Source organism: Mytilus edulis, chromosome 5 (genome assembly GCF_963676685.1).
Source record: "Mytilus edulis chromosome 5, xbMytEdul2.2, whole genome shotgun sequence".
Lineage (NCBI taxonomy): Eukaryota > Metazoa > Mollusca > Bivalvia > Mytilida > Mytilidae > Mytilus > Mytilus edulis.
The window spans coordinates 71,970,666-71,984,726 of NC_092348.1; the positions used below are offsets into that span (position 1 = coordinate 71,970,666).

Consider the following 14,061-nt stretch of genomic DNA (forward strand, 5'->3'; position numbering starts at 1 on the left):
AAAAATTATTCAAATAACACAAAATTTAAAGAACAGTTTGTACTTAGAGCAACTGAATTTAACTCGAATGATGAAAACAAATAGTATAAATATATTTTCCCTACCCTTTTAAAAGTGATATTATACGAATTTGGCAATAACTGCACCATTGTAATTTAAGACATATATAATTATGATTTATTTCTGGTATAGAACTGTTAATCTTAAATGATGAACATATAGGATATTTTTATAAATTTCAACTGTATGGAGGGAAGAATGTCGTGCACAATGAATTAAAATATAAACTGAAATAAGCTGTGATAAAGATGTGTAACATTGAGACTTCAGGGAAATGGCGACAGTTTTTGATTCTCGGTGTACCCATGAATAAGGAAAGCGGTGTATACATGATAAAGATGAAATCATTGATGATGAACATCGAGCCAAGAAAAGGATGTATTTTTATTTGAATGTACATACTACCACTGTGGATTATAATGTCCGTCTCAGTTAACCATAGAGGTAATATTTTGGGAGAACGCTGATTTACTTTTGATATATCTTAGCTTATTCTTATAAAAGTTTAACAACCTGCATACAGGAACATATATATATTATGTTAGATATACTATTCCCAGCTGCATAGCACCATCTGATGTATAGACACGTCGACTGTATTGATTGGTTGATTGATTGATGTTTGATTGCTTAACGTCCAGTGGCAAATACATCATGCTCGACTTCATTCATTTAAGTTTCTGTTAGAAAGTGAATTGGAAATGACCAGTTCAAATTTTCAATATATAACTGTGAATCTCCAAAATCTTACAAATGATGATGCAATATTAGTAAATATTATTCTGAAACATGCCAATGGTGTATTAGTCGACTGAAAGTTGTAATGGACAAACTTCGATTCGTGATGCGCGACATAATAGAACAGGAGCAATTCAATGATTTAATTTAGTTAGATAGCATTAAAATAAAAATAAATAACTAAGTTGACCTTAGAAAAAAATGCGACATTGCAAATATCACAATAATTTTAACTCACGATTTAACATTCTTGCATGGGCATAGAAGCCGCGGCCTTTTTGAGAACATTATTAAAAAAATCTAAAATGATAGATGACAATGAGCAAAACAATTAATCAATCTACATTTTATCATACATATTCCTGCCAGCACTTTAGCTATAGGAGGGAGATTCCTCTATTTTCTTACAAAAAGACTAATCCTCGTGATCTGCCACTTGCAAGCCGCAAAAATCTCTGTATAAACCCTTTTTCACACTCATTTTTCTGAGAACTACCATTACAAGACCGATCATCATCACAATAATATAGAGGCAAACTTGTACAACGAGTGTTTCAACTATGCAGGTGTATGGCGGTGCTTCTGGAGGTATTGCATCACCATATAGATTGTTGTAAATACCCGAAAAAAACTTAAAAATCAAAACAAACTTTTTCAGTCGATGTTTTTATAATAAGCTAGAGATAATCTTCACGGCTGATTGTAGTAAAGATAAACTGTTGACACAGAGAAGTGTCTCGCCTGAATATGCAAATTTCGATAGTAAATTTAAATATCTGTGTGGTAGAGCTATATTTTTATGTTTTATGTTCATTAAGATTTTATGTTATTAGAATATATATCGGATATATTCTATTTACAGATATTATAATTTGCAGTCTGCTAGTTTATTCAGGTAGAACTGTTACATATCTTACATTTCCTATTGTTTATATCTTTTCTATTGGTCAGTATGATTTAGGCGCCGCGGGAATCTTTTGTTTAACTATTATTTATTCTGGTCAATTGGCTAAAAGTATTTATATAAAGTGGTAGCCCTTTTCTACAGCTCTATTAGAATTTGTTATATATCTTTAGTATTGAAATAGTCTAGGAATATCATATTCTTTTAAAAGGTATTACATTAATGAAACAGAATGTAAACTGATTTAAACCAATAAGACCTTTGAACTACATGTGAGGGTCATTTTGTTAGAATATTAACATCAATTCTGATGAAATAAAGAACCTTAGACCTATCAACGTGTTTGTATTTATTTAAATACAAGGGAAGCACGACTACATCAATACTAAACATAAAGTTGAAAATGGAAATAAGGAATATGTTAAAAAGACAACAACCCAAAGACCGAAGTCCAACAATGGGTCCTTAATGTAAACTATGCAATTGATAAAGGCCGAACGGTGATCAATAGTTGTTAATTTCTGTGTCATTTGTTCTTTGAGGAGAGTTGTCTCATTGGCAACCATTCCACGTCTTCGTTTTTTCATTAAAAAAAATCCAAAGTTGACGAACCATGACTAAAGGCGTAGTTCAAATAATCTGCTTAGCCAATGCTTATCATGACAATATATGAAGCCATCGTCTTCGAGGGAACACAACAACAAAGTTTAGAAGCAGTTTTGATTATATATAATTTGCAGTGGCGGATGCACGGGGAAGCCAGTATCCCTTCTTTTTTTTAAAGATCATTGCTTTCAAATGGAGACATATGGTTGGAATCCCCCTTTAACTTGGGTTGAACATATCTTCCTTAAAATAATGCTGGATCATGCAGACCCTAATTTGACTCCAATATTTTGATAGACATACCATTCTGGTATTGTAAGTTATTGCTATTCTGCTGTAAATCTTCCTTCCCTTTTTGGTTACATTTGTTTTCTACATGTGTAAATACATCAACAGCTTTCCCAAAGGTATGAAGATCATCCCAAAGTAATTTGTCATGGCAATGTCTAAATTGATTTTACTTTGATTGATTGAGTCTTCTGCCATTTGGGTTGTAAAATGGAACAAAATAAGTATAGATTTTAAGCAGTCAGCGAATAACCTAACCAGACAGACATGTACACCATGAAATCATTGCGTGCATCAATCATATAGATGACATTGTTGCACATGGAATCTAAGAAACAGACTTTATTAGCCAGGGAAATTTAACATTGGCAAAAAATTCACACTTGATTTGTGTTTTGTGGTAATAAGCATTGTGTATAAGATTGATAACATTTGGTTGAGGCAAACCCAAGTAAGAAAAGGGAAACGAAAAATTCAGCATTTTTTTTTCATTTGTAAAGGAGCATAACTCAGGAAAGGTAAATTTGGCGCCACCCAAATTCAATCTTTACAGACGTACAGTTTATATACAGCTGTATAGTTTATACAGCTTTACAGAATTACATTTGATATGCATCTTTAGAACTGTACATCAAGATTACTTGTACTAAAGTAGCTGTGTATAGATGATTTATGAATGAACTATTTTTGTGTAAATAACATTTTCAATATAAAAGTTCTATCCGGTTTCATAAATTTTTCAATGTGAAATTACACGTGAAATATAAACTTGGAATTATAGATTATTCATAGTTTTTTTAGCGACATTGATTGATTTGTTTTTAACGCCACTTTAAGCACTTTTCATGAAGTCAGAAAGCCTGAAGAAGACCACAAACTTTCTTTGTTTTCGTACACAATGTCAATCTCTGTAAGGACAAGGTTTAAAAGCACAAAATAGGCCAAAGCTCGTAATATGTTTTCCTGTTTCCTAAATCACTTGCACGTCATAACATACATGAAAGAAAAACAATATTACTGTCTTCCTACTTGCAGTTACGTATTCACTTGTGTTGTTGATCCCCAATAAAAAGTAAGTTGGTATATTTAATTTAAAATAACTTTTTGCATAAAAACAAAAACATGACATATGTATAGCTTCAATAGACTTAAATGAGCAATGATCCATTTTTTTTAAATTTTAATGACAACCTGCATTAACAGATTTTTTTTTTATAGTTTACCGCCTGATATATGTTATTACATTTTTTTATATATATAAATATAATTCGTCTAAATATCAGAACAACAATGTTAGATCTGAGGACTCAGATAGTGAAGCAAGTTGTCCTGAAGAGTAACTGCTTTAGCATGTGTTTTATTAGATTGTCAGTCACTGAATATGCATAATATTTATGTACATATAAAATGATCTTTTCTCTGTATTTAATTATATTCAGAATTATTTTGCAAAAATTGCTTCAATGAAAGTATGATGAGCTTTTGTCATTGTTTTGCAGATGTCAGCATCTATTTGTTTTTGCTGCCTATAAACATCAATCTTCTCTTCAATATCTATTGCATCCTTTGCATCTTAAGTAGTAGGTCATTGATCAATAGAAAGTGCGACACTGTCCTGTACATTTCTGTGTGATTCTAATATCCATCTCAGTATCTAGTAGGTAGTGAATCAACCAAAATGTATGCTGGTATATATTTCAAGTTTAACTTAATTTTCTTAAAAAGTCTTATCTGATAAGGATATCATTTGAATTTCATAATTAGTAAGTGTAAGTCAGGAAAGATGTTATACATAGTAAGAGTAGATCATGCAATGCAATCAATATTGCATTCTCTTATATCTATTTGATTTGACAAATTTTCATGAGTAAAATGATAATCTCAAAGACCATAGCAAGTATGATGAAACAATCCCAGATAATGTTTTGCCCCAAAATGTTTTGATGTCTTTAATAACTATGAATTGATATTGTTATAGTATCAAGTAAAGTGTTTGTTATTAAATGATTTTTGAAATACTCTTTTTATGAAGATTTTTACAGTATTTTGCCAAAAATGACTTTCAAATGCATTTTTATGTATTTTTTTCTAACTTTTAATCTGTAAATGTGAACCAGTATGGTTATTTCAACTATTTGTGCAGTGTTTGTCATAAGATGATAATCCAAGAAATCCTCTTTTTATGAAGATATTTACAGTATTTTGCTTAAAATGACTTTGAAATGCATTCTCATGTATTTTTATAACTTTGATATTGTAAACTGTATAAATTCAAAGCATATGCACTAGTCTTGTTATTTCAACTATTTGTGCAGTGTTTGTTATTATATAATCCCAAAAATCCTCATTTTATGAAGATTTTAACAGTATTTTGCCAAAAAGGACTTTAAAATGCATTCTCATGTGTTTTTATAACTTTGATATTGTAAACTGTATAAATTCAAAACATATGAATCATTCATGTTATTTCAACTACTTGTGCAGTATTGGTTGTTAAATATTCCCAGAAATCCTCATTTTATGAAGATTTTTACGGTATTTTGCCAAAAAAACGACTTTAAAATGCATCCTTATATGTTTTTATTACTTTGATATTGTAAACTGTATCAATTCAAAGCATATGCACCAGTCTAGTTATTTCAACTATTTGTGCAGTGTTTGTTATTAAATAATCCTAAAAATCCTCATTTTATGAAGATTTTTACAGTATTTTGCCAAAAAGGACTTTAAAATGCATTCTCATGTATTTTTATAACTTAGATATTGTAAACTGTATCAATTCAAAACATATGCACCAGTCTTGTTATTTCAACTATTTGTGCAGTGTTTGTTATTAAATAATCCCAGAAATCCTCATTTTATGTATATTTTTAATGGTTTTTGACCCAAAAATGACATTTGACTGCAGTTTAATGTCAATTAAAAACTCTGATATAGTTGTTGGTGTTGTTATATAACATATGCTTTATTGGATACATTTAACATGTATTTAATAAATTTGTTATTACTTAAATCCAGAAATTCTCACTTTTTTTGATTTTTTTTACTTTTTTGCTCCAAAATGGTAAAAAAAAATGCCCAAAAATGTTAGAAAATCACATTTTATGGCAAAGTTATGTTAGTTTCACCAGGAAATCCTTCACATCACAAGTTTTCCGATTGGGCTAAAAATGGCCCTTAATGACCCTTCTCCTTTGCTTCCGAAAATAACCATCACTGGAAAATAACCAATCAAATGTTCCCCTTTTTCTAAACCTGTGTACAAGCTTTAGTAACCACGTAATTATGAAATTTTCACAATATTATATTAAAGCCCAAAATAAAAAAAATAATGGTGCTTTGAAATACCCAATATATATGTTTATGACCCAGCAATGTTTTACTGCAACTGCTTTTGGCTTTTGAAGATGAAATTGTTAGAGATCAGCTTAAATTACTATTGTAAAGGATCCTATAAATCAATGCAAGATACAGTCACTGAAATAATTATATTCATAAGTACGTCTGAACCAGTGACAAATCTACAAAAGATTGATCCATCGGATCACCAGCAGTAATTGTGATACATGGCTGGGTACTTTCTGTATATATAATTCGTCTAAACATCAGCCCAACAATGTTAGATCTGTAAATTTCCTTTCGCATTTGTTTTATTCTTCCTTCGCCGGGATTCGAACCCATGATACTGAGATATCGTGACACAAAATCGCCTGCACTGTTTCCGATGTGCTAGACCACTCGACCCCCTTGGCTTCACAATAATAAAGCTTTTGGTGGCCGGGTGTCACTTTCCTTGTCAGTTTTAATCTAGCGTCAGAACAACACAGAGAAAGAACATATGCACTAATTGGTAAAAATCATAGGGCTGTGAGGCATATTTTCAACATTATTAAGGGTTAAACTTCCTAAAGTTAAACTTATACTAACATTCTGTACTACTCCTTCGTTCACTGATGGTCTTCCTCGGAATCAATTTTGACACTATCCATGGGTATTTATACTGGTAAATAAAGGCAACAGTAGTATACCGCTGTTCAAAACTCATAAATCCATGGACAAAAAACAAAATCGGGGTAACAAACCAAAACCGAGCGAAACGCATTAAATATAAGAGGTGAACAACGACACAACACCGAAACGCAACACACACAGAAACAGACCAATCATCAGACAAAACACCACGAGAATAACAAATGTAACATGAAAACCAAATACATGAATTTGGGATAGACAAGTACCGTGCCACGTCTTATCTCAATATCTCAAAAATAAGAGAAAACACAAACGACTCAACGTTAAAATGCAACACAAAGAGAAACGAACAATATTTTAACAATGACCATCTTCCTGACTTGGTACAGGACACTTTTAAAGGGGAATAAAAGTGGTGGGTTGAACCTGGTTTTAAGGCATGCCTAAAATTCTAAAGGTGTGTCTGTTTGAGATGAAACATAGATTCTGAGATCATATCTGGGAACCAGAAGGTAGACAAAACAAAATATCTAAGAATATTAGATATCTTCCCAAAAGAGCCTGAGGCGTGGTTAAAATCTTTCTGAATTCTAATGGTTTTCGTTGAACCTATGTATTTAGGAGTGCAACCTATAATCTAGCATCAAGCATGTGAAGTTGGTTTAAGTTATTTCAGTTGTTTCTTCAGAAAGTTTTTAGCCAACATATACTGGAATATTGAGTCAACTGTGTCATAATGCATGTACTGTACATGTGAATATTTATAAAGGGGGGACAATATAATCGTAGGCATCGCAAGAACAGGTCTATGGAAAGATTTACAACAGTCGATGAATGAGCTAAATATGTATCATATCTTTGAATTTGAAATACTGATATTTTTATTTTCTTTTTAAATTAAATGCACTCTAGACCATCCTGGAACAAGCTTTATCTTATTCTATATTTTACAGAAAACAGCTTGGCAGAACATCATGGAACACGCTCTACTGTGCAACTTTATACTGATGTTATTTGTATTATGCAGTTACTTTTTATATGCCAAGGGGATTGCATACCCATGTAAAGAAAATTTAAAAAGAGGAAAGCTCCATGTTGATTGTTCAAACAAGGGTTTGCTTAACTTAATATTTTCTGGTATTCCGCAAGTACCATCGAACGCCTTTTCTCTGAACTTGCAACACAACAGTATTCACATAATAAGGAATAAAGATTTAAGACATATGACAAATCTTACAGTGTTGGATTTATCCTACAACAGGCTATCTTATATATCTGGAGATGCTTTTAATGGACTTGAGAAGCTGCAGCAACTAAGACTCAATAATAACGAGCTGGATTACAGGCATTATGAAACCACCAGAAGTTTTCAGCCACTAAAATCACTGAAACTACTTTCAATTGAAAACAATGCACATTTATCTTATTTTCCAGAAGAAGCACTAGCATATTTAACAAAACTTGAAATTTTTAAGGTGGATTTACCAAAATCTTCATCAATTTCCATGTCACTAAATTTGGGAAAAGAATATCGTAAACTTACTAACCTGTATTCACTCTATTTAAACGGTGAAGGTAATGAATACCTATATTTAACTATGCACTGCTTTCAATATACACCTAACTTAACACATTTATACATCTTTCATTTTCAATCTGTTATAATTCAGAATTTTACAATTTCAAAACTAAATAACTTAAAATTGTTACAAATTGATTATCATAATCATAGACCTCAATTTGGTGAAGAAAGTTTTGAATACCAAAAATTTGGTTTTAATTGGATTCATGAACTATATTTCTCACCAACTGAAATTCTTAAAATACGAAATTTCGTGCCTGATGATTACAAACGTGAATTATTTTTATACTGTGTATGGGACATATTAAATAAATGTTTGAGTAGATCTTTTCGTCAATTACATTTAACAAATATCTTGGGTTTAAACAAAATGTGTGTTCCTACACAATCAGTCTTTCATGCACCACCAAGTCTTCAAATTCTTAATTTGAGAAGGAATAACCTAACTTGGATATCTTTAAATATTTCCTCTGTTGTAACACTAGATTTAAAACATAACAGACTAAGACATTACTTGGAAAATAATAGTTATTTGATAACCCAAACAAGTAAACTTGAAAACATATATCTGGCCCATAATCAAATATACCAGCTCAATACAGAAATATTCAAAGGACAGCCTTATCTAAAACATATTGATTTAAGTTTTAATATTCTTTCAAATATCAGTTTTGATCCTTCTCATTTAGAAAACTTACAAATCTTAAATCTCACAAACAACAAAATTAAATTCTTTAATGAAATCTTTATGAAAAAAATTGATATACTTCTTAAGAAAAACAACAAAACAAAAATTGATCTTTGTAACAACCCACTTCTATGCAAATGCTACACAGTTTCATCTTTAAAGTGGATGTTGCAAATTCGGCAACATTTTATTAAATTTTCTCAATATCAATGCACTTATGAAAATGGAACCAGATCAAAAGCCAATTCATTTGAAAAAGTTATAACTTATCTTGTGCAAGAGTGTTTACTCAAACCAAACACAAAGCATACTTCTAATTTGACTCTAAGTGTGTCAATGACTGTTTTTGGCATTATCACAGCTATGATATTTTCCTCAGCTTTAGTTATCTATAAAAGATGGAAACTTCGTTATTTGTACTATACAGCTAAAATGAAATATACTTCTATAGAGAATGGGGATGAAGACTCGAGAGAATATGATTATGATGCATTCATATCGTACTCTGATGAAGATCGAATGTTCGTTATTAATGATTGCATAAAAAATCTGGAACTAGACAGAAACTTGAAGCTTTGTATTCATGAAAGAGATTTCATTCCAGGTCACGATATAACAAACAACATAGTACGAGCTATACAAACCAGTCGTAAAACAATATGTATCATAACTAGATCATTTTTAAAGTCTGACTTTTGTATGTTTGAGCTAAATATGGCAAAAATGGAAAGTACTCATTCCAGAAACGGAAAAAACATCCTTGTTCTTGTCTTTAATGAGAAGCTATCATCGAAAGATTTGCCGCTCCATTTGTATGAACATATTCAGAAACAGTCATATATTCAATATCAAAACAACGAAATTGTCAATGCATTTTTCTGGGAAAAAATCAATGACGCTATTTATGCATAAATCATTGACAAAAATGGACTCATGAATACATTTTCAAAATACAAAATATGAAAATACTAATCTACAAAGTAAATAAATCTAGATATTCATAATGGAAAAATATGAATGACTAAATAAACAGTAAAGATCAAAGGAAATGAAAAAGTGAATTTTATCTGCACTAAACTGACTTAGAGAAACAAAATATATAGAAGGAATTAGTAAAGTTTAAAGCACTTAACCTCAAGTATATATACAAGGAGCGTAACTATGACATAATTGAAAAGTATCACTTACGGTTTAAACTGAATGGTTCTTGGTTCTACATTATGATGTTGATTGTTGGTGTTCAATTAAAATTTCCAACATTGTTTGAACTTTTCATCATTTGGTAGATGGTCTTTTTCTGACTTGTCCTTGATTTGATTACTTGGAAAGTCTCCACCATAACAATCATTTCTTGGGGGCTGTGGGTCAGTACTTGCATGACAGATCTTTCACCTTTTGATATATTTTTTTTATTATGATAATCATCATTATCTTATATACTGCAATCTTCCATAGAATTTTATTCTGTTTTATTATTCAGTATTTTATCATACGACTATTGTCTTTGTTGATGTTGATACTATACATTTATTTCCCGTGCCTAAGGGAGATATGAAGATTTGTTCACCCAAGAACATTCATATTTCACGAGGGCTCAATTAGTTTGAGGTTAAATTTTAGTTTGACTGAACTAATGTGTCCCTTGTAAAGGACCGAACATACAAACAAGTGGCTGTCAAAATGTCAGCAAACTTCGTTTTCATTACCTTTATTAATGGGCCATTACACCTGGATGCAATATTAAAACATTGTCAATTTAAAAACTGGCATCAATTTTGCCATAAGAAACAACATATTAAAATTGGAAAAAATGGTGGAAAAAATCTAAAGTTATTGCCTTTAAATAATAAGAACCATAACACTGAACGACAAAAGTGAAAATTATCATTATCAATATTGACCTCATTGTGTCATCAGTAACAACATACTAAAATGTTAAAAAGCATTTGTTGAACGGTTCTTTTGACGTAATTACAAGGAAACAATATAAAGTGCGTTTTGTCAATCAATCAAGGATTATAAATTTATAAAAATTATAAAATTTCATATGAGGTTGCTGTTGATATATATATCCACATCTTTTAAAAAAAATCCTTAAATATTTTTTTAAATAGTCCTTACATCTGTAAAAACTCTGCATCTCTATTGCATGTTTTTTCAAATAGATTTATATACATAAATTTGGTCATATAGTTCTGTTATTTCTGCCTAAGTTCCATATCAGGAAAGTCGTCTCCCAAAACATCAATATAATAATAATAATAATGTTATTTTTGTCCATTTGAAACATACCCTAAACAAAAATTCTGAGAGTATAGCATGGCAATACATAGTTCCCTAGCTGCCGGTTAAAAATAAATTGTCCTGGAACAAATGCTAACTTGATCTATAACTTAAATTGTCATGGTGTAAGCTATATAACAAATATCAAGTCAATATCTTCAAGCATGACAAAAGAAGTGTGGAAACCTGATTATTTAAGTGAATTCTCTAAGTCCAAGGCTAATTACTCTGCAAAAAATCATCTGACCGCAACAAAATTCGAACTTGGTCTTTAACTTGTAATGATTAAACTATATACCAAATATCAATATCAATATCTTCAAGCATGACGAAAAATAAAGGTGTGGAAAACTGAATATTTGCGTGTAAGTTCAAGGTTTTCTTTAAATGAGACATTTTTTTTTACCTTTTAATCGATTAATACATGCATAAACCATCTCCAGCTAACGGGTCAAATCAAAGGTCACATAAATACAGATTCAATGTGGTCGAATTATTCACTTGTATGTGAATAATTCATCAGTGATGTTTCTTATCTTAATTTTGACAAAATTGACACAAATTGGCTGCTAGAGGTGAATTGTATTTCACTATATCACTTACACTAAATATTGAACTATGTTGCTTTATATGCAATGTTACTACATTGAAGTTTTTTATTAAAACCAAGAAGGGGAGAACAACCAGATGAATTTTTCGAGAAAATTCCAATGTATTAAAACAGACAAAACTATTAAAAAGAATCTTCCAGAAAACGGCAATAAAGATAAATGAAAAGATATTTTTATCTTCCAAAAGAAAGACTCAAGTTTCCCTAAAGAGTTACACGACTAAAGTACAGAATACTTGAACTCAAGTGTAATTGTGCATTCACAGTAGTTCACATAAACATTTTATAACTGTGATTTTTCACTTCCTATGTAATCTAACAACTTATAATGGGTTCCAATTGGGATATTGTTCAGGGCAATCTGGGCTTATATTACATTTAGTAGTCGCATTGTCATAGAAATGACGGGTCATATGATCCCAGTTACAGAACACCAGAGCGCTCAGTACTCATGAATGGAGTCCCTTAATAAATCTACAATCTTTTAAATGGGGTATTGTACCCGAGATGATAATCATGTAAAGATGCTTAAATTTGTAGTATATCCAAAAGGTATTCTCTAAACTTTCAACTTCTGTTAACTTTGTAACACTTAAACGTTGAATTATACCTTCAAAGTGAAGTATTTGATGTAAGGTATAACACAAAACAATGTACATCCTCCTTGTCAAACTGAAAAGGACAAATGAAGGACCTGATTTGGGATATTCACAAACAAGAGGTTATCAAATTTACAGCAATCTGGATTTATATTAAATTGATAAGTGTAATTGCTTTCGCACTCCCGAGTGCAAAAGTAAACATTTTCAATATAGAACTCAAGATCAAGTTTGCCTAAGTAACAACATATTAAAATTAGAAAAAAAAACCATTAATTAAAGTTCTCAAGTTATAACACTCAATAAGAATAAACTCATCATAGATACCAGGATTAAAATTTTATATTTACGCCAGACGCGCGTTTCGTCTATAAAAGACTCATCAGTGACGCTCGAATCAAAAAATGTTTAAAAGGCCAAATAGAGTACGAAGTTGGAGAGCATGGAGGACCAAAAGTTCCTAAAAGTTTTGCAAAATACAGCTAAGGTAATCTATTCCTGAGGTAGAAAAGCCTTAGTTTTTCAAAAAATTCTAAGTTTTGTTAAAAAGTTAATTTTTAATCATGAACATATCAATGATAACTCAAGTCAACACAGAAGTGCTGAGAACCACAACTCTCGAAAGACTAATTTAAAGTCTAAATTATCAAAATCAGCATTGACCTCATTTTGTCATTAGTAACAACCATTTGATGAATAGTTCATATTAATATATTGCATGGAGATGGCATAAGGGCAGTTCCATTCAATCGTTCGTTGTACCCAGGAAAGGTACTTTAAAAATTAGGTAACCATCTATAGAGGCAATTTAAAATTTCTCTTACAAGTAAGGTTCATTGTACAAAATAATTTAAACCCATATTTGTGCTTTTCAATATCCTTCCGGGGTCTCCAAGATGATTTTAGGAACAGTCCCTATGTGCCCTTTTCCAATTAATCAAGAACCAAATAAGTTCCTAAACTGCATAAGTTAAAAACAACAAAATTGAATTTAACCTCCATTTTGTCATCAGTAACACAATATATTATTGCATAGAAATAATTAAATATGCAGGAGATATTTTTGAGTGGAATGTTTAAACACTTTTTATATACAAGTGAAAGAGAAAAACCCAAAAATATGAAATGCTATGTGACCAATGAAATATGAGGTCAAGGTCACCTTACTCTTTCAATACATTATTATTTAGTATATTTTTTGTTGTATGTACATCGAACGACAAATATATGTGACGTATAAAATTTTCTGACGTCAGACACGCAAATCAATAAATGTGTTTGTAGATAGAGGTTTTTGTGTTCTGTTAAATTGTTCCTTTTAAAATTGTTAGACGATGATGACTGCTGTTCCCATATATTGACTATTTTATTTATTGTGTCTGTTTAGTTAACGCATCATTGTAAATATAACGGAATTTGATGAGACTGTCATCAAAGTGAGAGGGTTAGCGCTATAGAACCAGGTTTAATTCTCCATTTTCTACATTTGAAAATGTCTGTACCAAGTCAGTAATATGACAGTTCTTGTCCATTCGTTGTTGATGCGTTTTGTATTTTAATTTTGCCATGTCATTGTGGACTTTCCGAATTGATTTTCCTCTAAGTTCAGTACTTTTGTGATTTTACTTTTTGTTATTTATTGTTACTTAGAATGTTATCCTGTCAGTTTCTTTGTGTAAAAAATATTTTTTTCTTGTTTATTCCTTATTATATATACTGATGTGCAAGGTC

General features: G+C 30.8%; 1 protein-coding gene across 1 annotated transcript; it reads left to right on the top strand.

Annotated features, from left to right (window-relative positions):
- The first annotated feature begins 7,522 nt into the window (after positions 1–7,522).
- LOC139524388 (toll-like receptor 4) lies at positions 7,523–10,100 on the top strand. The gene has a single exon (XM_071319158.1). The coding sequence runs from the start codon at positions 7,543–7,545 to the stop codon at positions 9,748–9,750; it is 2,208 nt and encodes a 735-aa protein (XP_071175259.1). The 5' UTR covers positions 7,523–7,542; the 3' UTR covers positions 9,751–10,100.
- Positions 10,101–14,061: the final 3,961 nt, after the last annotated feature.

Coding starts and splice junctions, on each gene's coding strand:
- LOC139524388 (XM_071319158.1), top strand. CDS start 7,543: ATGGAACACGCTCTACTGTGCAACTTTATACTGATGTTATTTGTATTA.